This window comes from Grammomys surdaster, unplaced genomic scaffold, assembly GCF_004785775.1.
Source record: "Grammomys surdaster isolate TR1022 unplaced genomic scaffold, NIH_TR_1.0 126176, whole genome shotgun sequence".
Lineage (NCBI taxonomy): Eukaryota > Metazoa > Chordata > Mammalia > Rodentia > Muridae > Grammomys > Grammomys surdaster.
This window is the reverse complement of record NW_021620983.1, coordinates 4254602-4280626: the sequence shown is the minus strand read 5'-3', so window position 1 is coordinate 4280626 and position 26025 is coordinate 4254602. Positions and strand designations below refer to the sequence as shown.

At 45.0% G+C, this 26025-nt stretch overlaps 1 protein-coding gene across 6 annotated transcripts in view; it reads left to right on the top strand.

Annotated features, from left to right (window-relative positions):
- The window catches only part of Lrmp (lymphoid restricted membrane protein), a 55125-nt gene that overhangs the window by 10156 nt on the left and 18944 nt on the right, over positions 1-26025 (top strand). Inside the window, exons 2-8 of one of the 6 annotated variants that reach the window (XM_028757496.1) lie at positions 1658-1752; positions 3648-3811; positions 4420-4501; positions 15613-15659; positions 15756-15820; positions 15972-16070; positions 17616-17692. In XM_028757496.1, the coding sequence (XP_028613329.1) occupies positions 3807-3811; positions 4420-4501; positions 15613-15659; positions 15756-15820; positions 15972-16070; positions 17616-17692 (375 nt within the window). In that variant the 5' untranslated portion in view covers positions 1658-1752; positions 3648-3806. The other 5 variants (XM_028757495.1, XM_028757499.1, XM_028757498.1 and 2 more) reach the window with 5 other exon arrangements.

Genomic DNA, 26025 nt, shown 5'->3' with positions numbered 1-26025 from the left:
AGTCTAAGGACAACCTGACTTATGTAGTGCATTTTATTTAGGCCAGCCAGGGATACAATGATGTGTCAGAACAAAAACATCCTCCAACCACACAGAAAAGAAAGACTGGCGAGATGACTCAGGGGCTGGAACACTGGCCGTTCTTCCAGAGGGCCTGGGCTTGAGGCCCTGTACCCACATAGCCAATCACAACTTTCTATATTTCCACGGGATCCATTACCCTCTTCTGGCCTCCTCAGGTGCTGTACTCCCATGGTGCGTAGAAATAAAGGCAGGCAAAACACCCATATACAAAATAATAATAACAAACAATAAAATAATAATTTTTAAAATCATTCAGTATGTATGAAAAGGCTGAGGAATCTAAACATATTACTTTTCTACAAAAAAAATTACCAGTCAGGCAATGGATACCCTCTTTCTTCTTCTTCTTCTTCTTCTTCTTCTTCTTCTTCTTCTTCTCCTTCTCCTTCTCCTTCTCCTTCTCCTTCTCCTTCTCCTTCTCCTCCTCCTCCTCCTCCTCCTCCTCCTCCCCTCCTCTTCCTCCTCTTCTTCTTCTTCCTCTTCCTCTCCTTCATCCTCTTCCTTGTCTTCTCTTTCTCCTCCTCTTCATCATCTTCTCATCTCCTCCTCCACCTCCTCCTTCTCTTCTCCTTCCTCCTCCTCCTCTTCCTCCTCCCCATTCATTATCATTGTATCTAATGTAAGAGGTAGAAATCTACCTTTTGACCGCAGTACTATGAAGAACGGGATAACTGGCTTTGCCCTTCACTCCTGTCCCCTTCCCCAAAGCCTTGCTTCTATCTAGGTGTGAATTAAGTGGAGTTGGTGACGTGTGAGCATCCTGTTAACTGCTGCCCAGGGGTGTTCTCCCTGGTTTTGCTTGTAGGTGCTTAGGACTGAACCTTGGAACCTCACGGGTGTCGGCGAAAGCTGTACTTGAAAACCATATCTCCAGCTTTTTAACTTTCTATTTTGAGACAGGGTTGTACTAAGTTGCTTAGCTGGCTCTGCACCCACTTTGTGGCCCAGGCAAATCTTGAACGTGGATGCTTCTGCCTGCCTCCTGAGTATCCTGACTCTATGCCTCCACCTCCAGGGCAGGCTTGAAGAAGAATGTGGATTTGCCCCTGTGCTGTGGCTTTGGGAGAAGCTATACTCTGTGACACCCTCACTTGGGACCTCTCACACCCTGACTATTTTTTTTCTTTGAAATTTTATGTGTTTATTTTTATTTTATGTGTGCAAGTGTTTTCCCTGCACACATGTCCGTGCATTACATGTGTGCACTGTGCACAGGAGGCAGAGGAGTGTTGGGTCCTCAGGCACTGGAGTTGTAGATGGTTGTGAGTCACCGTACTAGTGCCGGAAAACAAAAACTGGGTCCTCTGCAAGAACACCCAGTGCTCTCTAACACCTGTCCTCTTTTTAAAGAACTAGTTTTATTAATTGTGAATTTCACACAGTATATTTGGCCATATTTACAACCCTCCAAACTCCTGCGGACCCACCCCACCTCTGTGCTCATCTAGTTTCATGTTTGTTTGCCCTGTCCCTTCCCCAGTGGGTCTTCTTTTAAGCTGAAAGAATTATCTTGATAACTATGGGGTGGAACTTTTCTTTAGACAGCTAATAACGCTGGTTTTCTATTCAGAAGCAGCCCTGCCACAAACCACAGCAGGGGCAAGAAAGAAGCGGACATCGGGTACCCCTGACCTGGAAAACACACATTCCAGCATACACCCCTGCTGGGTGAGTGTGGACACGCCCCTTTCCACTCCTACCCACACGTAGGTGGGGAGGGCTTCCTGGACAGAATTAATAACAATGAATCTGTCCAGGGAGATCTGTTGGATATTTGTCTATGGATTCAATTGATTTAAACCAGAAGATTCACTCTATACTAGGTACTATAGTACATAATTAAGAACAAATCCTATAAAATAATAAGGCTCGAGTTCAGAAAACAGTCCACAGAAGACTGAAGAAAATGAAGTTATGGGGAGAGAGAGACAGCTTTGGGAGTGTGTGGAAGAATTCTGACCAGGAAAACCAGCACTCAAAAGAGAAGGTAGAGCATGAGAGCTTCAGCCTCTGTGGAGTCCGAGCTTATATGGATTTAGAGGAGTTAGTAAGAATGAGAAGAAAGCGGTCAACTGTGGGACCTGGTGGCCAAAGGTCAGAACTGCATCCTGTGACTGGCCTGGGGCCAGACAACATCAACTCTGCCTGTGTTTGTTTATCCATGGAAACCCTCAGCTGAACACCATCCTCACCGTGGAATTACGGCTGCATCCTGTGGTCTCAATGCTCCAGGCAACTTCATTATTCCGCTGCGCAGTCTGATGGGCAGGATGCCAGTATAATTCCCATTTACTGGATCTACTATGGTGGAGCTGGAGACAGAATATGCCCATGCTGTTCTACCACTCAGCTGCTCCTCTACCACTCAGCTGCTCCTCTACCACTCAGCTCCTCCTCTATCACTCAGCTCCTCCTCTACCACTCAGCTGCTCCTCTACCACTCAGCTGATCCTCTACCACTCAGCTGCTCCTCTACTACTCAGCTGCTCCCCCTGGCTCCTGGCCCATTTTATTTCTCACTGAGAAATTTTTTTAATCTTATTTTATCTTATTTTATGTGTGTGATTGTTTTGCTTGAAAGCATGTAAATGGACACCATGTGTGCCCGGTGCCCACAGAGACCAGAAGGAAGTGTTAGATGGCCAGACTGGGCTTATAGAAGATTGTGAGCCATCGGGTGCTGGGAACCAAACCAAGGGACTCTGAAAGAGCAGCAAGCGTGCTTAAGCACCATGTCTCCTGCCTGTAGTGCTCCCTTGAAAGATGAAGAAACAGAAGAACATCAAACACAATTTGCCTGAGATCGAGTGTCCCTGTACCTATAAGTGAATTACGGCCCTGAGTAGAGGCGTTACTTACCAACCACACAACCCGTAAGAGGCAAAGCTGGTATATGAACCAAAATATTGTGATGGATAGATGCATTTTTTTAAAGATTAAGCTTGGCATCTTCCTGCACCCCAAATTGCAACAATCACACTCCCGAAAGCAGTGGTTCCTTGGTTCCCTGCAACACTTAGTGGTTTCTGATCACAGTGCCTGCAGCTTTCCTCCCAAGGAGTCTACCAAATTGTTCTGGAAGGCTGGGTAGCACATGTCTTAGGCTTCTCCAGCCCCGTGGTCTCACCCCTGAGACAACTCTTGAGCACAACTGCTGAAACACACAAGCAGCCACAGTCTGTCCTCAGATGAACATCCATGGCTGTGTTCTAATACAACTTCTCTTATAAAGACGCCGCTGTTGAGTGTGTTTTATAAAGACGCCGCTGTTGAGTGTGTGTTCTGCTGGCTGTGCATTGTGGAGCAGATCAGTGGACAAGGGTTTCTGCTCCCCAGTACCCACACCTCAGCTTGTGGGGTTTTGTTTTGTTTTTAATAAGCACTGGATGTTTCTACCTCCATGTATCTGGGTATCTAGGGGTTTTAGGATACAATGTTAATAGAATCGGATTGGTTTTTACTTTTTCAGATTTGGTACAACCGATCTCCCGGGTGAGAAAAGTTAAATCTTTAAGACACTGTGAATCAGAAGTTCACCTCTTCTCTCATTCCTCCCGCTGCAGATGCCTTGTGTCTTGACGGCCTCACACCAATTCCAAGGCTAGAACTGACTCCTGTCTCATGTGCCAGAAACTCAGCCCACATTCCGTGTGAAAGCGCCCCCCACCCCAGAGCAGGAAGCACAAGATGGGGCTTTGGACGTGACAAGAGGGTCCCAGTAAATGAGGTCACAGCCATCCACCTCCTCCAAGGGTGTCTGCTAACGAGCTGTATTTTATTAACATTATTACTTCTTTGCTATTTTTTTTTTTGATGGAGCTGCTCCAGCTTTCTGAGGATCCACAGTTTTGAGTCCAGACATTGCTTTTAAATTTTGCAAGACAGCTCTGAGGATCACTCTACATCTTTACTGCTAAGACAACTCCAGTGAGTCATGGACATAGTCCAGACTCCCAACACCTTTGTACTCACCTACTCTTTAAATCAAAAGACTGATTTTTAGAAACTAAGGATGATCAGCAGAGTTGGCAGAGCTAACCCACTCCCCCTTAACCCCCCCCCCCCCCCCCCACCCCCCCCCCCCCCCCTTCTCCTTCCCCTCCCCCCCCTCAGAGTCCCTTCTGCTCCTGAGTGGAGGAAACCAGGCTTTGAATTGCAAATGTCATATTTTCATTTCTGGCTGGCTTTTCTGTCCTAAGTAACTTCTCTCTAGAGGAAACAGGAGCTCTCTTCTTGCTTCATAAGAAACTGGCTGCTCTGGGGAGGGGCACTGGGAACTCTGGTAGTCACCTGTTAATATTTGCAGAAAGCCACTCTTTCTACCTCTACCACCAGGTGTCCACTCCCCACAGAAGGCTCCATCTCAGGACCAGAGCTTCTAGACTGTACCAGAATGAACGAAGACCAGAGTACAGATGTGAGTATGGACAGAGATCTGTCTCACTCTCAGGACCACCATGTTCTGACCCCTTTGAGGGGCTGTTTCTCTTTCATCCCCTTCTTTATAAAAAATACTATGGGGCATCCTAGGACTCACGTACATAAGAAATCTCTAACTTTGAAGCCAGGAAGTTAAAATTTAGTAATTTAGAGGCTTTCTATTCCATGCATAGTATAAATTTGGGTTATGGGCTGGGAAGTTGGTTCAGTGGTTAAGAGTACTGAATGCTTTCACAGAGGACCTGGTCTCAATTCCCAGCACTGAGTGAGGGCTTAAGACCACTCCTAACTCCAGTTCCAGGGAAACTGAGACACTCTTAGGGCCTCCGTGGGCACTGCATCATGTGGTTCCCATACATGCGTGCAGGCGAAAGACCCCCACACATAAACAAATCTAAAATAAAAATAGAAATATGTTTTGGACTGAATGAGTAAAGGAAGAGTTGGGTGGAGTGGGCCTAAACTTTGTGCTGTGTCTTGTTTTCATATTTAAATTTGCTAATGGCTGTAATAAATCTCAGATGGCGATGACTCTCTAGGACCTGAGATCGGGGCTAGATGATCTTGCAGGCATTGACTCTTTATCAAGGAGTGCACGTCTCCAGAGGCAGGAACTAGTACTCCACTGCTAAAGATGACAATGACGTTAACAGACTTCACAGGTCCCAGGGAACCGCCCCAGCCAGTCAGACATTCTCTGTCTTCCTTCCTTGGTGTTCAGGATCTGACTATTCATTATAAAACTCTCAGAACCAAACAAGTAGTCAACTCTTCTGATGTAGTCACAGATTTGAGAATGGTCATGACATTGGAACACCTCAATCACATACCCCGCCTCATCCTATACACCCTGTTCCTAGGTGACTAGCAATCTGCTTTCTCTAAAGACTTTTCCTCATGGAAGTCTCCTATAAACAGAATGAATCCTCTCTAGCCTCTGGGGCCTGGATGCTTCTGGCTGGCATTAGGTTTGTGAGTGTAGTCCTTCTCGGGTCCTCGCCCTGCTGTGCGGTGACATTTCCGTTCTTTTATTGGCTGATGGGTACTGAAGTAGTTCCTGGCCTTCTGGGAACAATGCATCTGTGAATATTGATGCATAGGTTTCCATATAAACTGTTTGCAAATGCTTCTGTGTGTAGACCCACGAGAGGGATCACTGCTTGCTCGTGTCTTTGACAAGCTGCAGAACAGACCCCATGGCCGATTCTGTTTGACTTTGCCACTATCAGCAGCTGAGGACTTTAATTTCTCTACCTCCTCACCAATACCACTTCACTGTAGCCAGCTCAGAAAATGCAAAGTGAGACCCTCGTGGGTTTGGATTTGCATGCCTCTTATGAATAGTGATGTCTGTCATCTTTGTATATGCCTGTTGGCCATTATCTATTTTCAATGAAAATATGCATCCTGAGAGATCAGCCTCCCACTTTAAAACGAGTTATCCTTTCTCTGCTTATGTTACCAGTTGTTCTCATTCTTCCTGTTAAGCATCATGGGGTTTTATACATCTGTAATTTCTGACACGTAATTATGTACAGTTTTTATATGTAGTTACTCATGTATGATTTCTAGTCATTGGTACCCATCTTACCGAGACGCTAAGGACAGGAAATAAAAGGGACATGAGTTCTTTGCTATTACTTCTTCTAAAGCTTTCTTCTAAAGTTCTAATACAGGAAGTTGGCCTTAGCCGCGTACAGGATGTTTGGTTGTTAGTAATTTCCTCTTTATCGGGCACCAATTTCACAAAACAAAGAGGGAAGCGGCAGCATGCGTTGGACATCAGGCACGGTGGGGGAAAGCATTTCCACAAGCCCCCTCTCTGCCTGCCAGAGTGGGTGTGGCCTCTGCTTGGGCAGCGGAAGCACCTGGAGTTGAGGGAGTTAAACCATTTGTCGAAGATGGCTCAACTAGTAAGTAGCAAACTCGGGGTTCAAATGCAGCTTTCTGTAATCTTAAAGGACCTGGGCTTTCAACATTCCCTCTTAGCACACTGAGTTTAGATGCCTCCTTCACTGCGGTCGTAATGAAGGTGGTCTGATGCCTACGAGACGGACTACTTTGTGCGTCAGATGGGAGCTGGTGCTCGATCAGTGGGGTCTGTGGCTGAGTTGTTTTGTCTGTGGTCTTGACATCCATTCGGAAGCAGAAGCCCCGAAGTCACAATAGAAACATCTCTAGCATGCTGCTGGAAGAATATCTGGGTCCCCTGCAAAGGTCATGCCACTTTCTTACAACTCCAGGGAGCTGTCTTAGTCTGCCAGCTGTACAGTGGCCTAAACTACCAGTTCTCCATATTGTCACCCCAGGTTTCTGTTCCCCAAACATGCTCTACAGCCTAAGGTTGACATCTCCACCTCTGCCCTGCCTTGTCCTCGGAACACATCCCCGAAAGAAAGCCCTCCTTCATTTGCCATCCACCCCTGAGCATTTAATGGTAAGCTCTTAGTGTTCTCTTGAATAATGAGACCAGGGATTAGAATAAATCCAGGATAAACATGGGCAGAACCTGTAATCCATGTTCACCAGAGTTCACAGCGATGCTGGCCTTTCCCTGACCCCTGGCTTTACGCCACGGGTCTCTGTCCATCTCTACTCCTTATGAAGAGCTGCTCACCTCCTGCCCAAGCTTGTCTGCTGCCAGCCACACCTGCGTTTCTACCTTTACTTCCTCAGCATCGCCTTGTGTTATCTCTGTAGCTCAGCCAAACCAGACAGGGCCCGATAAATCATGTGCGCCTGTCTGGGCATTCCCCGGAACCCTGCCGTCTCTCCATGTGCCAAAATTCTGTTTGGTTCTCAAGGCCAGTTTCAAAGACCAGCTGCTTCACAAAACCTTTCTGTGGTAACAAAATGTTGGTGCTCTCAAGTCTCTACTTCTTGGAGTAGAGACTTCTAAAGACTGGGGTTCAAGGTCAGGTTCCTGAGTCACCTCGGGCATTCTCTAGAAAAGTCCGTCTGTGGCTGAAGTGCCTTCCTTTCTGGACTTTCCCCACTCCCTTTAGAGACCCCAGTGACTCCTTTAAAATTGAAATTAATTAGATTTTGAAACATTTTGCCCAGGGTCGGGTTGCGTGTATCACAGCCCAGAAGTGCAGGTCAGAGGTCAATTTGCAGGAGTCAGTTTTCTCCTTCCAGCTGGGTCCTAGGGATCAGACTCAGGTCAGAAGGTTGGGCAGTGAGCTTCTTATTCATTGAGCCATCTTGCTAGTTCTAACTAGATATATTTTTTTAAAGGTTTATTTATTTAATTTATGTATGTGGATACAATGTTGCTATTTTCAGACACACCAGAAGAGGGCATCAGATCCCATTCCAGATGGTTGTGAGTCACCATGTGATTGCTGGGAATTCAACTCAGGACCTCTGGAAGAGCAGTCAGTGCTCTTAACCGCTGAGCCATCTCTCCAGCCCTCGATAATTTTTAAAAGACTCCCATAGTTCATGCTGCCTGGAATTTATTGTGTAGCCTACACTATCTAAAGACTTTGATCCTCCTGCCTCAGCCTCGTGAGTACTGGGATTTTAAGTATGCACCAAACCACCAGACTCAAGGCTCCAGTAACCATGTTCTCCCTTTCTGATCACACTGAATTCATTCATCGGATCTTGTTTATCTGTCTCTGTGTGCGGACAGCTGTGGGCTTGCATGTCATGACAAGTGTGTAGAAGCCAGCACGGCTCGCCGGAGTCAGTTCTGTCCTTCTCGGTGTGGTCCCAGGGGCTGCCATCAAGTTCTCAGGCTTGGTAGCAAGAACCTTTACCTGCTGAGCTATCTTGCTGGCCCCAGATTCTTATTTTCGATCCTATATCAGGAGGTAAGCTTGGTGGAGAGGGTTAGATGGGGACACAGAAGCAGTTTGTCCTTTAATCGGAACATGAAAACCAGTAGGCTCTCCATGGATTGGTGACCGAGTGTGCAGGTGCAGGGGTCGGAGTTTCCCTGTCTATAGGGCAGAACAGGGATCTTTGGAGGTGGGAGGTTCCATCCGCAGATCTCTGTTGGAGATACCACAGGGAGGTTGGTATGTTGACCTTACCACAAGCTTCCCAGGTCCTAGCTGCCTGGAAAATTTCATCAGCATGTCAACCTTTATGTCTGGTGCCTCTCAGCTCCTCTGAGGGTTAGGGGTTGTTAGCCCCATAGGCAGGGTCCTTTGGTCACTCATCCATGTGTCCCCAACAACCTGAGCAGACTGGAAGCCTTGTCACCCCCCCCCAGTGTCAGGTTCGCCATCGTTACAGGGAAGGTTCAGCTTGGTCTCTCTCCCAACGGTGTTCCTAAAGCTAAAGTCTCAGGATTTATTTCCTCTTATTCTCTCTCTCTCTCTCTCTCTCTCTCTCTCTCTCTCTCTCTCTCTCTCTCTCTCTCTCTCCTGGGTCCTAAAGTCTCAAGATTCATTTCCCCTCTTTCTCTACTGTGTTCAAAAGTCTGGGGATTTATTTCCTAGTTTTCCCACATCTACAGAGGAAGCTTCACTTTTTCATTATCCTAGATCTATAAGATAAAATTGAACACCAGTGTTTGTGAGAGGGTCTTCAAATGGCTGAGGGGGTCAAGGAGAGACCTGGGCGTCCTTGTGGGATGTTCTAAAGCAGAACAGAACTCACTTAGGGGCCCAGGATTGACATACAGAGGTTTCCCTGAAGACTTTTGGATGAAATGTGTTCCCTGGTATTTCACAGCAATGTGGGGGAACTAGAGAGAGGGAGGCTGGCTGGAAACCACATGACAATTACAGAGAGCTAACCTGCCATCTTCTCTCAAATCTGTTTAAGATTTGTTTATTAATTTAGCCAGATGGAATAAGGTTTGGAACTGAGCAGGCCTGAATGAAGGCTGAGCCTGTATCAGCTCTGGGAACTTGTACGTGCAGGCTGCACCTGTCTGAATTTGCGTTCCCTGTGAAAGGGGGGGGGTGTCCTTTTGCAAGGCTTTTTGCTTATCTATGTATATACATGCAAACACATTCCTTTATGTATATGACATAGGGACCTGCATGTATGCGTCTATATAGCCAAGTTCCTGCCTACTGGCTCCTGGAAGCAAGCCAAATAGATCCACACGGAAGGAAAACGATGGCATTCTACCTTCCTCTGCTGATGAGCAGGGAGGCCTGTCTTTTCATGGAGCCTCTTCCCAGCGTCTCCAGGATGGCCCTCGAACTCACAGACATTTTAGACCCTATCTGTCTGTGGGCTCCAGGTGGACACAGAGCTTTGGAGCTTGTGGAGGTTGCTTTCCCTGCACGCGCACACATCTGTGACAGCCTTGCTTGCCGGCCACACTGTCCACAAACCTGTCCGCACCTCAGCCTCTGCCAATCCTTTTCCTATGCTATGCCAGTAACAGACAGCTACTGCAGGGCTGTCAGAGGATGCCCCAGCAGTGCTGGGCACAGTCGTCAGGAGCACAGAGTCCAGCACTGCTGTTCCCTCCACAGATGCGTTCATTTCCCCAGGGTCCTCTCGAGTCACAGAGATCTCTCTCTGGGACAATGGCTCTTCCTCAGCCTGCGTGCTTCTCAGGCATTGCTTTCTCTACTGGCCTAAAGTACAGGCAGCTGCTCTCTGAGCGCCTTGCAAACCTCGATACATGTTAGATGCTTGTTGCTCCCTCAAATTAGAGAGTTCTATGAGGCAGCACTCAGGAGACAGCATCAGGAATAGAGGATTGAGTCTGAGGCCAGCCTGGTCTACAGTGTAAGAGCTTCAAAACAAGGCAGAATAAAACTGATGTCTTCTTCCTCCTCTAGTCTCTGACATGATCCTACAAAGATACTTGGCAGTGTATGTAAAATTTCTGTTGTAGTAAAGATTTAAAACAATTTTTATTTTATGTGTATAGCTGCTATACTTGCATGTATGTTTGTGTAATACATATATGCAGTGCCCAAAGAGAACATTGGATTCTGTGGGGTTGGAATTACAGGCAGCTGTGAGCCACCATGTGGGTCCTAGGAATCGAACCCAGGTCCTCTGCAAGAGCAGCCAGTGCTGTTAACCACTGAGCAGTCTCTTCCAATCTCAAGATTGATCTCTCTCTCTCTCTCTCTCTCTCTCTATATATATATATATATATATATATATATATATATATATATATATATGTCTGTCTGTCTCTGTCTGTCTCTGTCTCTCATCTCTCTGTCTCTGTACTCATGTGTAACACACCATGCATGTAGGTATTGGCAGAAGTCAGAAGCCAGTGTCAGATCCTCTGGATCTGAGTTCCAAGCAGCTATGTGACACCCAGCATAGTTCTGGGACCTGAACACTGAACTCAGGTTCTATGCAAGAGCAGCAAGTGCTCTTAACTTCCGAGCTCTCCAATCCCAACCTGGCTTCACATCAAATGCTCACAAATAGTATCTGTGGCTTTGACCCAGAGTCAGGATGGTTAAGGGCAATAAACTCAAAGGCTACTTCCCAAAGAGCACAGGACTTGGAGATGAAAATCTGCAGTTTTAGTTTAAGAGACCATAATTGGTTTTCCTCCCTTCAATTCTCCTTCATGTCCTGACTCGTTTCTGTATGAGACAGAGTATCACTGGGAGAGCAGAGTCACCGGGGCTTAGGATGGGATGGATAGAATACTGTCTTGTGGGATTTTCTGAGCATTGTCTGTCCTGTCTTCTCAGGCTGTGTGTAATCACGGCATTAATAACCCTGGAGAATAAATAACATCACCAACTACAAGACTGACTGATAACACATTCTAAGTGAACGTCTTAGTGCTGGGTGTGCCCGCAGGTTCCAGGGTGCGGTGTGCTTTTGGTTACAAATCAAAAGGGGGGAAAAATAAGGAAATTTAGCTCTGTTTCTGTCCCAGTTCTGTAGAACACTGCTCTCTCCAGAGCATATAAATGAGCAGAGTCCAGTTTCGGGTCTGTATAAACTCTGGCTTCATTTTTTTTTTGCCTTGTTAATTTGACTAGCATTAGCTGTCTAAACTTGGGCCAGTAGTAAAATTATATTGGCGACACCTATTTATCAGAGGAAGCATTTCCATTTGCAAAGACGGCAGTTGAAGCAGCATTTTATTGAAAACAAACATCCTAGAAGGCAGCGCTGGCTAACAAATCCCTAAAATCCTGTCTTTTCCTACTGTTTTTCCTAGTTTTCTTTGTGCACATTGAGATACTGTTGCTGTGTGTGTGTGTGTGTGTGTATGTGTGTCTGTGCATGTGTGTGTGTGTGTACCTGCGTTTGCTGACCCAGCCCATAGGAGACTGTCACTTTGTTTCATACCTTGACAACCCCACCCTGTGTTAACTCTTGCTCACAAGAGCAAGAGCTAGGGCCTGGGCTTTTATGTAAATGGGATCAGGTCTCTATTTGAATGGATTGCCTGAGAGGAGAAAGCTGTCCTCTTTATGGTGTTTGCTTCATGGAGTGAGCCAGTCTGCCACAAGTAAGTCAGTCTCCCATGTGAATTTACTTTATTTCTTGGCTTTCTTTACTTTTAAACTATGTTCAAGGGACTTGTTCTGTCAGTCTCTCCAAGGTCACAAGGTTGGTGATGGTGGGGCTTGCATGAGCGTGGGATAAAGGTTTAAACAGGTTGAGTTACTCCTAGCCCACTCCACATACACAGAGAGTTTGAAGGCCTCTCCAACTCTCCAACACCACAACCTCAAATTTGAAGTGGAATTTGAGGAACAAAAGTCCAACGGCAGGTAAACACATTGCTGGGCCATGCTTATGACAGGTTAGGATTGAGTTCTGCCGTGTCGTTCCCTGACGGTTGGGATTTACAGAGATTAATGTCAAGAGTAAACTCTGACTGCTTCTCTGGGAACGATCCAGGGTGTGGGGAAACGAATGGTCACTCGGTTTGTGAGGTTTCTCCCAGATCGCACGGTACATTTGTGTAATCAATAAGCATCTGATATTTGTCAAAAATACTTGTGAGCATGGATCAGATCATGAGGTGGGAGCTTTCTACTGTGCAAACGAGGCCCCTCCAACTGTGCTGACTAAAGTAACTAAGGCATGCAGGTCACCCCACAGAAGCTACCCGTCTGTGACAGGAGAGGGAGAACCATACGTGTTTCCTGCAGTCGTGTTTTGGCTTTAAATGGGGTAATTAGACTTTTAAAATAGAAAGTTTTCAAAAATAATTGTGATCCTTTTCTGCCCCTTCTGGAAACCTATTTAATGGAACATGAACACTCTTCTAAGTTCAAGTGTGAGTATTAAGGTGCCAGCCAGTAGGCTGGCACTATCACTGCCGCTGATCAATGCTGACCTGGCTTATGTTAAGGATTGTGAGTGATGCCGGGCGGTGGTGGCGTACGCCTTTAATCCCAGCACTTGGGAGGTAGAGGCAGGTGGATTTCTGAGTTCGAGGGTTCGAGGCTAGCCTGGTCTACAGAGTGAGTTCCAGGACAGCCAGGGCTACACAGAGAAACCCTGTCTCGAAAAAAAACAAAAAACAACCAAACAAACAACCAACCAAACAAAAAGGATTGTAAGTGTTTTCTAGAGAAATCAAATGTTGATTTTTTTTATTATGTAAAATATTTTTAAAATTTTGTTTAATCTTTTTTTACACTCCAGATTTTATCCCCCTCCCAGTCCACCCTTTGACTGTCCCACATCCTATATCTCCTCTCTCCCACCCCTCATCTCCACAAGGATGTTCCCACCCCACCAGACCTCCCCACTCCCTGGGGCCTCCAGTCTCCTTTAGGGTTAGGTGCATCTTCTCTGACTGAGCCTAGACTTGACAATTCTCTGCTATATATGTGTTGAGGGCCTCATATCAGCTGGTGTATGCTGCCTGGTTGGTGGCCCAGTGTCTGAGAGATCTCAGGGGTCCAGGTTAATTGAGACTATTGGTCCTCCTACAGGGCCACTCTCTTCCTCAGCTTCTTTTAATTCAGCCACAGGGGTCAGCAGCTTCTGTCCATTGGTTGGGTGTAAATATCTGCATCTGACTCTTTCAGCTGCTTGTTGGGTCTCTCAGAGGGCAGTCATGATAGGTCCCTCAATTCTTGATTTCTAAAAAATATGATAGCCAATGAAAGGGAACAATACTTAAACTTCTCCAGTTTATAGATTCTTTCATATATATATTATATAATAAGTAAAACTGTAATCACTATGTATTTAAATGGTACAGAGATAGAGCCAGTACCATTTAACTTCCTGTAGGTGATATAGAGCACTTCTTCAGTGACTGATGGCAACCCCAGCTGGCTGCATGAAGTGAAACCTCTCAGTGTGTGTAGATATCTACAGCTATCAACCAAAGGTTTTAAAATGCAAAAACAAAACATAAATAAGAATCGTGAGAAAAAAAAAGAATCGTGAGGAAATTTAATAGAAGCTTAAGCAGTGACACAGATCCTTATTTTTCAAGTTTGAGCTTTTTTATTTTTTAGTATTTGAGGAGAACACATGAAAAATTAATATTTAATTTATTTTATGTCCATGTGTCCATGTGAATCGATGCACATGCACATGCAGGTGCTTGCAGAGGCTAGAAAAGGGGGTGTCAGATCCCCTGGAGATAGTGTACAGGTGATACTAAGCTGACATATGGGTGCTGAGAACCAAACTCGGGTCCTTGGCAAAAGCTGCAAGCTCTCTTAACAGTAGAGCCCTCTCTCCAGCCCATGCTTACATTCAGATCTTTATACGTCTAAATAGTTGAGAAGGCTCCCTTTCCCAAGAGCCCAAACTAATGCCCGCTCAAAGGCAGTCTGCAATGGAGAGGACACTGTGTTTAGTTCAGTTTGGTTCAGAAGACCTGGCTGTCTGTTTCTCGGGCTCTTGGTAGACTTTCTCCTCTGGCCTTAACTTCATATATAACCCCCACCCCCAACAAAACCCCTCTGTATACATTTCAAGGAGCTAAGACGGTGTGTGTTGTATATAGTGGACATGCGGAAGGCAGAAGCTATTTGCAGGAGTCCCCTCCCTCTTTCCACCTTGTTACTGGTTTCCGGGGATTGAACTCAGGTCATCAGACATGGCGTCAAGCTCCTTCAGCTGCTGGGTCCTCAGTGGCAGCTGGTATTTGTAGATTTTAACAAACTAAATAGACATAGGCTGCCGGACCAGGAATAGCTCATCGACAGAGACCAAGGCTCTCCGTTTTTCAGAACTGCCCAAATCCAAATGAGATAAGACAATGACAGTAACAAACAACACACACGCACACACACATACACGACACCAAGCCCTCACTAAACTGCAGCTCTCTGTGACTCTGTCAATGTTTTCTGAAAGCGGCATCCTTCTGTAGAAAGCTGCCGCTGGCTGCGGCCTTTAACAACTACCTGTCCGCTTGATCTTGAAGTTTATGCACATCTGTGTGTAGTTATGAATGTTCTCACTTCACATCGTCTACATGGGCTTCAGATATGCTGGCATAAGAGCAGTTTTGAATTCAACTTCCCTTCCTAAACACATAGTGACCAGACGAAGCTCACAGGAAGAACCCACAGTTTAAGGAAGCACCACGCCGATACCCGCCTTTGTGTTTTGAAAGAGAGTGATTAAGCATGTGCACAAATCGTGGGGCCCGCACACCAGTTCCTCTCTAACTGATAACCTTTACTATAAATTTAAGGGTTCAAATGAAACTTTGCAAAACTTGTCTCCAGCAATTCAGCAGCATCCCCTTTGAATGGAGTCATGGGTGCTGATGTGGATGTACTCCCAGTAAGTCTTAACTGTATGATTTATCCCCCAGGGAACCTAAGTCATTTTGGGTCCATAGTTCTACGTGAGTAACAATTGGTCCAAAGTTACAATTGTTACACTGAGTAACAATCTCATAAACAGAAACATTATATTCCAGAGAACATGTCTCTGTGTGAAATAAACTCTTTGATCTTTGAGTTTAGAATTTATTTTGCCCACAGATACATTGTTTTCTTTAAAGTCTATTCTTTGTGAGAACAGCTGTGAGGAAGATTGTGTTTAGGATTCCCTAAAAGGTTCCATTCTCAAAACCTCTGCCAGAGCAGAGTAAATAGTGGCTCATTTAACACTGTTGGAAATACTTTCATAAAGCTACCTTTCTGGGATGGTCACTGTCGGATCCCTGGTCATGAGTCTCCTTGTTCCCTGCAGGAGAATGGTGCTGGCCACTTGTACTTGGAGAGCCCATCACAGTTCAGGTCTGCTACGCTTATGAATTGGATGTGTTTTCAGTTGGGTTTTAAGGGAGTTATTTGTCGAGTGTGTTGAAGATATTTCTTGTGTCCTTCTGTCAGGGAGTATCTCACACAGCCATCGTCTGAACACACTTCACCCTCAGAGAGTACCGTGACGTCCAGTGGTGAGTAGCTCTGGGAGAGAGGAAATTAGAGTTCTTATTACAAGTCAGGCCCAGCATTTGGCCACTGGCTAAGGTGTGTGCAAATGAGAGGTGCCCAGGCAAATGCTTCTTTTGCATAGCTCCCCTGCTGTCGGCCTTTTCCCGTTGGCAGATTCTGGATCAGACACTTTGCACATGGCTTCTGGTGACCTTGACTGCAAACCTCTCTGTGAGAAGGAGGAGGAAGCAAGAGCGGCCTCTGCCATGCCAGGTACAGTGCCGATGGGCTCCAGGGCAACGTCTGAGCAAGCAAGCCCCTAAGTGGGGCCTACAAACTAGGGAAGCCGGTGGCCTTGCTTGCTTGATACTGCTGGGTATTCCTTTTCAGAAAATAAATTTTATACAAAACATTGACGATAGTGTCTGGAGAAAAGTGTAAGAGGCAACTATGACATGTGAGGAGCCATTTTCTTTCAATTTTATACACAGAAAAAAAAACACAATATATTACAATAGGCCTTAACTATTGCCATCTGACAGAAACTGACTGGATTTGGTCAGGTCTGATCAGCAGGTGGCTTGGGAAAGAGAACACGTGCGTAGAATATAGATGAGAATATCAGGTCAGAATGATGGAACTGTTAGCCCTGGTCCACTAGGAATCCAGAGAATCAGCCACACAGCAGATCCATATGGCCCCGAAGACAAAGACTTCTCTATGGCCATCTCCAGTGAGACATCACTATGGCTGACATATTTTGAGATGCTGGCTGGCTTGGAACTCACTATGTAGACCAGGCTAGCTTCAAACTTATAAAGAACTGCTGGCCTCTGCCCTCAAATGGCAGGTTAAAGGCCTGTGCCACCACACCTCACTAAACCCTATGCCTTTTGACTCCTGAACCTTGTCAGTCCCGGGTCTAAAATTGGAGGGAAAATTTCCATGGGGAAAAATAGTATTTTTCAAAAAACTTGATATCTATTTTGTTATTCTTTCCTTTAAAAAAAATTATTGTATATATGTGAGTCCACTGTCTTCAGACACACCAGAAGAGGGCATCGGATCCTGTTACAGATGATTGTGAGCCAACATGTGCTTGCTGGTAATTGAACTCAGGACCTCTGGGAGAGTAGCCAGTGCTCTTAACCACTGAACCATCTCTCCAGCCCTTGTTATTATTTGTTATACTCTTTTATAACACTGTAGGCTGATTGCTTCTTGAAAAGTACTACATGCTAGGCAGTGTGCTCCCAGCATTCTGTGTACGGTGTGCAAAAATGAACAGAAATTCCCAAGCATGACAGTGTCCCCAAAGGGTCCCTTTGCCCAGCTTCTCGTTCTTGAAGCATCCACGCTTTGACAGAATGCCACCTTTATCAGAATGTCATCATTATCAGCTCAGCAAACACTATTTACAAAACGACTTGACAAGCTGTATGAAGGCTAACTTCTAACTCTTTCTCCTTCCTCCACGTGGCTTCTGGCATTAGAAAAAAGCCAGCATTAGCCCCAGAAAGGCTTAAAGAAACACCAGTCCTCCCTCAGTTTGAAAAGGCCCGCTACAGACTGGGGAACTTTCTGGAGCTCAGCTCCTGCGACGGCCTGGGGGCCGGGGTAGGGCGGGGTGGGGGCAGGGTGGGGCGGGGTGGGGGCGGGGCTCCTCCGTTTATGCACTGGCAGACTGCAGGGCCTCTGACTGCAGTCACATGTCAGCCTCTGTTGTTCAGTGGTCTACCCACGGTCACCACCCTGCTGCTCTTCCTCTTTTGATTGGTGCCGCTCCCCAGCCTTTCCCCGTGTTTCCTCTTCTTACAGGTTCCAGCCCAGCTCCAGAGAACGCAGCTTGTAGAGATTCAGTGAGTGTGAGTGTGGCCAAGGCTGCATCCCAGCAGGTGAGGAAACAGTGACCAGCCATGCAGATCCAAATGTCCCTTTGAATTTACGTCACACCCTTTAGAAGTCTCATCTTACTTGTTCAAGACATTAGGAGTAAAATCTGACTTACTAGAATTAATTATACGGCCCACGCTGAGCCCGAGTATGGACGGCCTTACTCCGTGCTGTCATGCACGCATTCGTTCATTAATTAATGTGTCAGACATCAGCCAGAAACAAGGTGATAAGGGCATTGTTGCACACGATTGAGCAAAACAGCAGCTATATGTGAGTGTGTTCATGTGTGAGAATGTGTGTGAGTGTGTGTGAGTGTGTACATGTGTGAGAGTGTGTGGGCATGTGTGTGTGAGCGTGTGGCTGACTATATGTGTGTGCATGTCATGCGAGTGTGTGTGAGAATCTGTGTGCATGTGTGTGTGTCTGTAGGATGTCAGCAGAAGACTGAAGTCCTGTTTGTGTGAGCTTGTGTATGTGTGAGTGTGTGTGTGTGTGTGTGCGTGTGTTTGTGTGTGCATGTATGTGTGTGTGTGTATGTGCGTGTGTAGGATATCAGCATAAGACTCTGAGGTGGCCTGCGAGTGTTTGTGTGTATGCATGTGATGTGTGTGTGCTGATCAGGTGAAGAAGCACACATCCCAGTGACCAGTGACTGGGATCAGAACCCAAAAGTTCACAGAGGAGGAGCCATGGGAGCGGCATGGCTCTGTAAGGTTAACACAAAGACCCACAGAAAGCAGGTGAACTCTGTTTACAATGGAAGACCCACTGCCGCTGCTGAGAATGGCTGAGGAGAGGCTGGAGGCTGGGCTCTAATGGTTCTCCAAGGATCCTGCTTACATTTTAGTCCTTTGAGTGTGTGTGAGTGTGTGCGTGTGAGTGTGCATGAACGTGTGTATGAGTGTGTGAAAGAGTATGAGTCTGTAAGTATGTGAGTGTGTATGAGTGTGAGTGTGTATGAGTGTGTATGAGTGTGTGAGAGTGTGTGTATGAATGTGTGTGTGAAACAGTCCATTGGCACTTGCGTGAGTGACTGAAGGGTAACTTGCTTCACGGTTCTCAGAGGCTTTTTCTTATGCACGACTCCCTCTGTCACAGTGGGGCTGTGAGTACAGACTGTTCTTGCTTCACCCTGGCTACATAAGTATGGTCATAGCAAGCTGCATGTAGTACCACGCACCGAAGATCAGTTCAGGAAACTCAAGAAAGATACAGCCTGAGGATTTGGGGGTGGGACAGTTGATAACAATGTTAAAGTTTCAGAGGTGACTGATGGGTCTGTTATTTGGAATTATCCTTTGGTATGGGGTGTCCCTAAGATACCACGTTGTCTACTGTACACTATAGATGTCTCTGTTTCCTCTTATTAACAATGGCAGAGGGAAATTCAGGAACTTCAGTTTTTCATTGGAGCCTCTTCTGGGTGCAGGCAGATTCCTCTGATCTCACAGCAAGGCAGTCCTGGAGACATCTTAAGGATAGTGGATTCTAAAATCAGTGATGGAGAGTCGGAACAAGTTCCAGTGCCGTTGTCATAGTTCAGAGACAGGAAACGGTGAGGAACCCAAGCTCTCATTGGTGAAGTACTGTAAAATGCCGATGAACACAGGCAAAGGCAGGCCCAGGCCCACAGTTTAGCCTGTAAGATGAACACAGGCGAAGGAAGGCAGGCGCAGGCTCAGAGCTGACCCTGTAAGAATGATGAGGGAGGGAGGGAAGAGGAATGGTAGAATTTGAGACAAAATAAAATCAGTGTGACACAGTTAAGATTTTATAGTGCAGTAAGTCCACTCAAGGAGGAGACACACATTCCTGTCCTCAGACAAGTAAGTGTGTGGGTGAGATTTCTCGAGGACTAGCAGGCAGGCTGGAAGTACTGAGAATACAGAATATATTATTATCATCTACTCTTGCTGTTATTTTCATTTTTTTCTGGTAGGATCTTATCATGTAGCCCAGGTTAGCCTAGAACTCATGATGTTTGTTTCAGCCTCCCGGGTGCTGGGATTGCAGGTGCACATATACTGACACATTCAAGGATAACAGAGCTTTGATGGACCGTCTGGGGTCTAAGCAGAGAATACTGTGTTGAAGGGGGCCTGTCACACAACACTCGGGACTGGTGTAACGGGGAAGCCGAGGGACCACCAGTCTTGGGGGAGGGGGGATAGGCAGATCATTTTAGATGTTGCTGTGATCAAGCCAGAAATAGAGTAAAGATGATCTGTTTGGTTTGGGGAAGTCCTGGTCGCCAGTGGGAGAGAAAGAGTTGTAGATGGAGGTCATAGCAACAGCTCCTGGATGCCTGGCTAGGACAGGTGGGAGGCCCAAGGCCCTGAGGCACACTGAAGGAGAGCTGGAAAAACTGGGCACATCTCCCTGTCCTGACAACGAGCTGGGCCTGCTACTGCATTTGTCACATTTTATGGAGAGCATCTGTCTTTTTGGACTTATTTTCTTTTATTGATGTTAGATATTTAAAAAAAAAAGATTTATTTATGTATAAGACACTGTTGCTGTCTTCACACACACCAGAAGAGGGCATCAGATCCCATTACAGACGTCTGTGAGCCATTATGTGGTTGCTGGGAATTGAACTCAGGACCTCTGGAAGAGCAGTCAGTGCTCTTAACCACTGAGCCATCTCTCCAGCCCCATATTAGGGTTTTTGTTTTTTTTTTTAATAAACTACTTTCTGATGAAGGTTTTGCCTCCCCAGCTGCTTGCAGTCCCTCCCCATGTCCCCTTCTGTCCAGATCCACTCCCATTCTGTCTCTTGATAGGAAACAAACACCTAAGAAATAATAATAAAATAAGATAAAATGAGTCAGAACAGGACAAAACAAACAGAAGGAAGAGGCCAAAGAAAAAGCACAAGAAACGCATATGGGCACAGAGATACACGTGTTCACTCACATAGGAATCCCACAAAAAACACAGAAAGGAAGCCATGACATACATGCAGCGGATGTATAAAGAAAAAAATAAACTAAAAAGCACCGACACAACATTATAAGACAAAGAACCTGTAAAGGTGCCATTGACTTTGTGTTGGCCATTTACTGCTAGGTATGGGGCCCACTGGCAAGAGTAGACAAGATTTTCATTTGCAAGTGGTTTTCAACTGGAGATAGCTTCTGAGTTAGGAATAGGGGCTTGTGTTCACTTTCCCTCTCAGCACCAGAACCCTGTCTGATGCAGACCTTTACATGCTCCCATAGTCTCTATGAGTTCATGTGTGTGTCATGTATGTGTATGTGTCATGTGTATGTCATTCATGTGAGTTCGTGTGCGTGTGTCAGTCCTGCTATGTCTATAAGGCCTTGTTTCCTGGGTGTCTCCCATCCTCTATGGCTCTTACACTCTTTCCACCTCTTTTTTAGAAATTTCTAAACCCTGGGGGCGGGCTGGGGAATGATGGAGATATCCCATTTATGGCTGTGTGTTCCAAGGTGTATCACTCTCTGTGCATTGTCCATCTGCATTTCTTCCCATCTGCTACAAGAGGAAGCTTCTGACTATGGCTGAGCCAGGCTCTGATCTATGAACATAGCAGGACACCACTAGCAGTCATTTAAATGCCGTGTTCCTTTAACACAACAGTAGTATCTTGTTTTCCTCTAGGTTCCTGGCCTACTTAGTCTCTGGTTCTTGACCACCCAAACAGTGTTGAGTTCTATCTTACAGAGCAGGCCTTAAATCCAATAGGTTGGTTACTATTGAAGTTGGTTACAATTGGTTGATTACTCTCACAAACTTTGGGCCCCTACAGAACCAGTGCAGCCAGCTCACCATTGTAGATGGAAGGGTTTGTAGCTGGGTTGGTGTTCACCTTTCTCCTTTGGTAGCGTGCAAAGTTCCAGTAAGTACCATGAGTACTTGTCCATAGGTGTGAAGGCTCTGGGCAGGCACCAGTTCAACTTCAAAGAGTTCAAACAGTTGTGCTGGTGTGGAGATCAACCAATAGTGTTGGATATAACAACTCATGGAACCCCTTTGGACAACAACTCAATAAGATGTAACCTCTTTACAGGTCTAGAAGCTTAGTTTGATGGCGAGAGTGTCTAGCCGGGGACCCTGTCTCCCCCATGACCTGGCAATTTCACTTAGGTTTTCTTCGTCCATGAATATATTTTAGGAAGCTTCTACTGTGTTTGGTTTCCCTGTGACTCCCACCTCCCCAATGGCTCTTAGCCTTAGCTGTCTTTCCTCATGTTTCTTCTCTCTCACACACACCCTCTCCCTTCCCCCTTCCCAGTGGATCCTTCTGTCCAGTCCCCAGCCCTGTTTCTCTCCAGCTACATATTCTATTTCTCCTTCCTAGGGAGATGCACACCATGGCCATAGTCCTTTAGTTGTACCTCTGTGGTTATACAGATTGTAGTTTGCTTATCAATGAGTGGACATCTAACATCCACATAGAAGTGAATACATACCATAGTTGTCTTCCTGGGTCTGGTTACCTAACTCGGGATGATTTTTTTTTTTTTTTGGTAGCTCCATCCACGTACCTGAAAATTTTATAATTTCATTTTTTAATCTTATTTATATTTAACCAATATTCCCTTATATTATTTTTTTCCATTCATCTGTTGATGGATATCTAAGTTGTTTCCAGTTTCTGGCTATTATGAATAGAGCGGCAGTGAACACGGTTGAGCAAGTGTGTTTTGGTAAGATGAAGTATCCTTTGGGTATACGCTCAAGAGTGGTGTAGTTGGATCTTGAGGTAGATAATTTCCCAGCTTCCCGAGGAACTTTGACACTGATTTCCATAGTGGCTCTTATATGTTAGCACTCCCACCAGGAATGGCAGGCATGAGCTGTTCTTGATTTTGTTGATCTTGGCCATTCTGACTGGTGTAAGATGCAGTTGTGATTGGCATTTCCCTGATGCCTAAGGAGGTTAGATGTTTCTTTGTTTCTCAGCCATTTGAGATTCTTCTTTTAAGAACTTTCTGTTTAGATCTGTACCTCATTTTAATTGGGCTATTTGTCTTCTTGATATCTAGGATTTTTTAGTTCTTTGTATATTTTGTGTATTAGATCTTCACTGGGGGTATAGTTGGTGAAAATCTTTCCCCATTTTGTAGGCTACCATTTTATCTGAATTACAGTGTCCTTTGTCATACAAAAGCTTTTCCATTTATTGTCAATCTTAGTGCCTATGCAATTGGTGTAGGTTTTTAAAAACTATGTCCTCATGATTCTCTGTACTTTTTTTGGTGTCTTTTATTATGTCTCTATTTTCTTCTCTAATTTTGTTAACTTGGTTTTTGTCTCTCTAACTTTTAGTTAATTTTGATAAAAGGTTGTTAATCTTGTTGATTCTTTTGTCAAAGAACCAATTCCTTGTTTTATCAATTCTTTGTATTGTTCTCTCTGTTTCTATTTTATTGGCTTCAGCCCTCCGTTTATTCCCTGCCATCCACTTTTTGAGGGTGTGCTTACTTTTTTGTGTTCTAGAGCTTTCAGGTGTGATGTTCAGTTACCAGTATGAGATCTCTCCATTTTTTTTTTTTAATGTAGACACTTAGTACTATGGGCTTGCCTCTTAGCACGGCCTTCCCTGTGTCCCATGAGTGTGTGTATGGTGTGTATTCATTTTTACTCAATTCTAGAATCGAATTTTCCTGTCTTGACTAATTTTTTTTATTCAGTATTGATACTGAGAAACCATGATTTTGTTGACTTTCAGTTGTTTCTGTTGTTGATAATCCAGCATTAACCCTTGTGTCAGATAGGATGCAGGATGTTATTTCAATTTTCATGTATCTGTTGAGGCTTGCTTTGTGTCCAAGTATGTGGTCAGTTTTGGAGGAAGTTCTATGACCTGCTGAGAAGAAGCTATATTCTTTTGTGTTTGGGTAAAATGTTCTGTACATGTCTGGTAGGTCCATTTGGTTTACAATGTCTGTTAGCTCCAGTAATTCTCCGTTTAGTTTTTATCTGGATGATTCATCTCTTCGTGAGAATGGAATATTGAAGTCACCTGCTCTCACTGTGTGACGGTTGATGTATGTTTTAAGCTGTAGTACTGCTAAGGTTGCAAACTTGGGTGCCCCTGTGTTTGCTGTAAGACCTGCAATGTCCTCTGGGAAGACTTTTCCTTTGATGAGTGTATGGCGTCCTTCCCCATCTCTTCTGATCAGTTTTGGTTTGAAATCTATCTTGTCAGATATTAAAATGGCAATACTACCTTGCACCTTAGGTACATTTGCTTGGAATATCTTTTTCTATCCTTTTACTCTGAGGTGATGTTTTATCTTTGATGTTACAGAGTGTTTCTTGGACGCAGCAGAAGAACAGATGCTGTTTTTGTGTCTAATCCGTTAGTCTGTGTCTTTTCATTGAGGAATCGAGGTCATTGATGTTGAGAGTTATCAATGAACAAGTATTTGTTGATTCTTGTTATTATATTATGCTAGTGTGGGTTTCCCCCCTCTGTTGATTTTATGGCCTGGGATTATTTATTCCTTGTGTTTTCTTGGGTGTGGTTAACCTCTTCAGGTTGAAGATTTCCTTCTGGCACTTTCTGTAGGGCTGGATTTGTAAACAGATTCTTCTTCTTCTTCTTCTTTTTTTTTTTTGGTTTTTTTTTTTTTTTTTTGTTTTGTTTTTCGAGACAGAGTTTTTCTGTGTAGTCCTGGCTGTCCTGGGACTCACTCTGTAGACCAGGCTGGCCTCAAACTCAGAAATCCACCTGCCTCTGCCTCCCAAAAGCTGGGATTAAAGACATGTCCCACCACTGCCCGGCAAACGGATACTTCTTAAATATGGTTTTATCATGAATATTTTCTTTATCCTATTGTAATTGAAAGTGTTTCTGGGTATCTTAGTCTGAGCTGGTGTTTATGGTCTCTTAGAGTTTGTAGAACATCTGCCCAGGCCCTTCTAGATTTTAGAGTCTCTATAAAATGCCACATGTTATTTTAATATATTTACTTTTGTATTTTCACTAGTCTTTTCCTTGTGCAGCTTTTAATATTTGTTCTTTGCTCTGTATGTTTAGTGTTTTGATCATTCTATGTCATGGGTACTTCCTTTTCTGTCCCAGTCTCCTTGGTACTCTGTGGGCTTCTTGTACCTTATTAGGCACGCCCTTCTTTCGGTCAGAAATTTTTTTCTTTTATGATTTTGTTGAAAAGATTTCCTAGATATTCTGTGCATAGATTTCTTTTTATATTTCACATCTTTGACCAAGGTATTCATTCTCCTATCTTTCCTTCAATGCCTGAGATTTCCCTTCCATCTCTGTATTCTGTTGATGAATCAGGCTTGTTTCTGAGGTTCTTGTTTGATTTCCTTAAGTTTTTCATTTCCAGTTTTCCCTCAGTTTGGGTTTTCTTTAATGATTCTATTTCCACTTTTATGTCTTGAACTCTTTCCTTCATTTCGTTTCGCTGTTTTTTTGTGTTTACATAGATTTCAACAATGAATTTATTCATCTCACCTCTAAGGGCCTCTATTGTATTCATAAATGCTACTGTGAAGTCCTGTCTTGCCTTGCTCAGGGCCTGCTGTGGTAGGCTTGCTGGGCTCTAGCGGAGACATTGTTCTGGCTCTCACTGTGGTTTTAATGCTGGCATCCAGGAATCTGGGTCCGAGGTGATTGTAATTCTAGGTGCTGATATCTGGTCTTGTCTTTGTCCAGTGGGTGTTCTGTTCCTGGTTTATCTTGTCCTCTCTGGGTCTCGGGAGAGTATGGTAGCTGTAGGTGGCCAGGTAGGGAATGCTTTGGGGATCCTGGCAGGTGTGGTCACTGGGGTTCCAGGTAGAACATGATTCTAGGTATTGGGAGTTGACACTTAGGAGTGAGGATGAGCCAAAAGGGGGAGCATGGTTGAGGTGTTGAAGGTGAGAGAGGGAAGTAAGTTGGGTCACCAGGATCTGCACAGTCCACTGGGAATGGGGGCAGATGGAGTTGGAAGCATCAGCAAGTGGTCTGCTGTGTCAGGCTTATTTTCTAAAGGAGAATTTATTTCATTTTCTAAGTGTTTCCACTCATCTAACTGTGTCTGACAGCCTCTCAAAGGATGGCTATGTGCACACAGTGAGCCCACTAAGCTTTCCAGACCAGTGCAATACAATCTGCTTATACAGTTACACACACACATACACACACACACACGCATGCACACACACATACACACACACATATACACACACATACACACACACGCATGCACACACACATACACACACACACATATACACACACACATACACACACACGCATGCATGCACACACACATGGATGCACACACACACGCACACACACACACATACACACAGACACACACACACAGACACACACAGACACACACACACA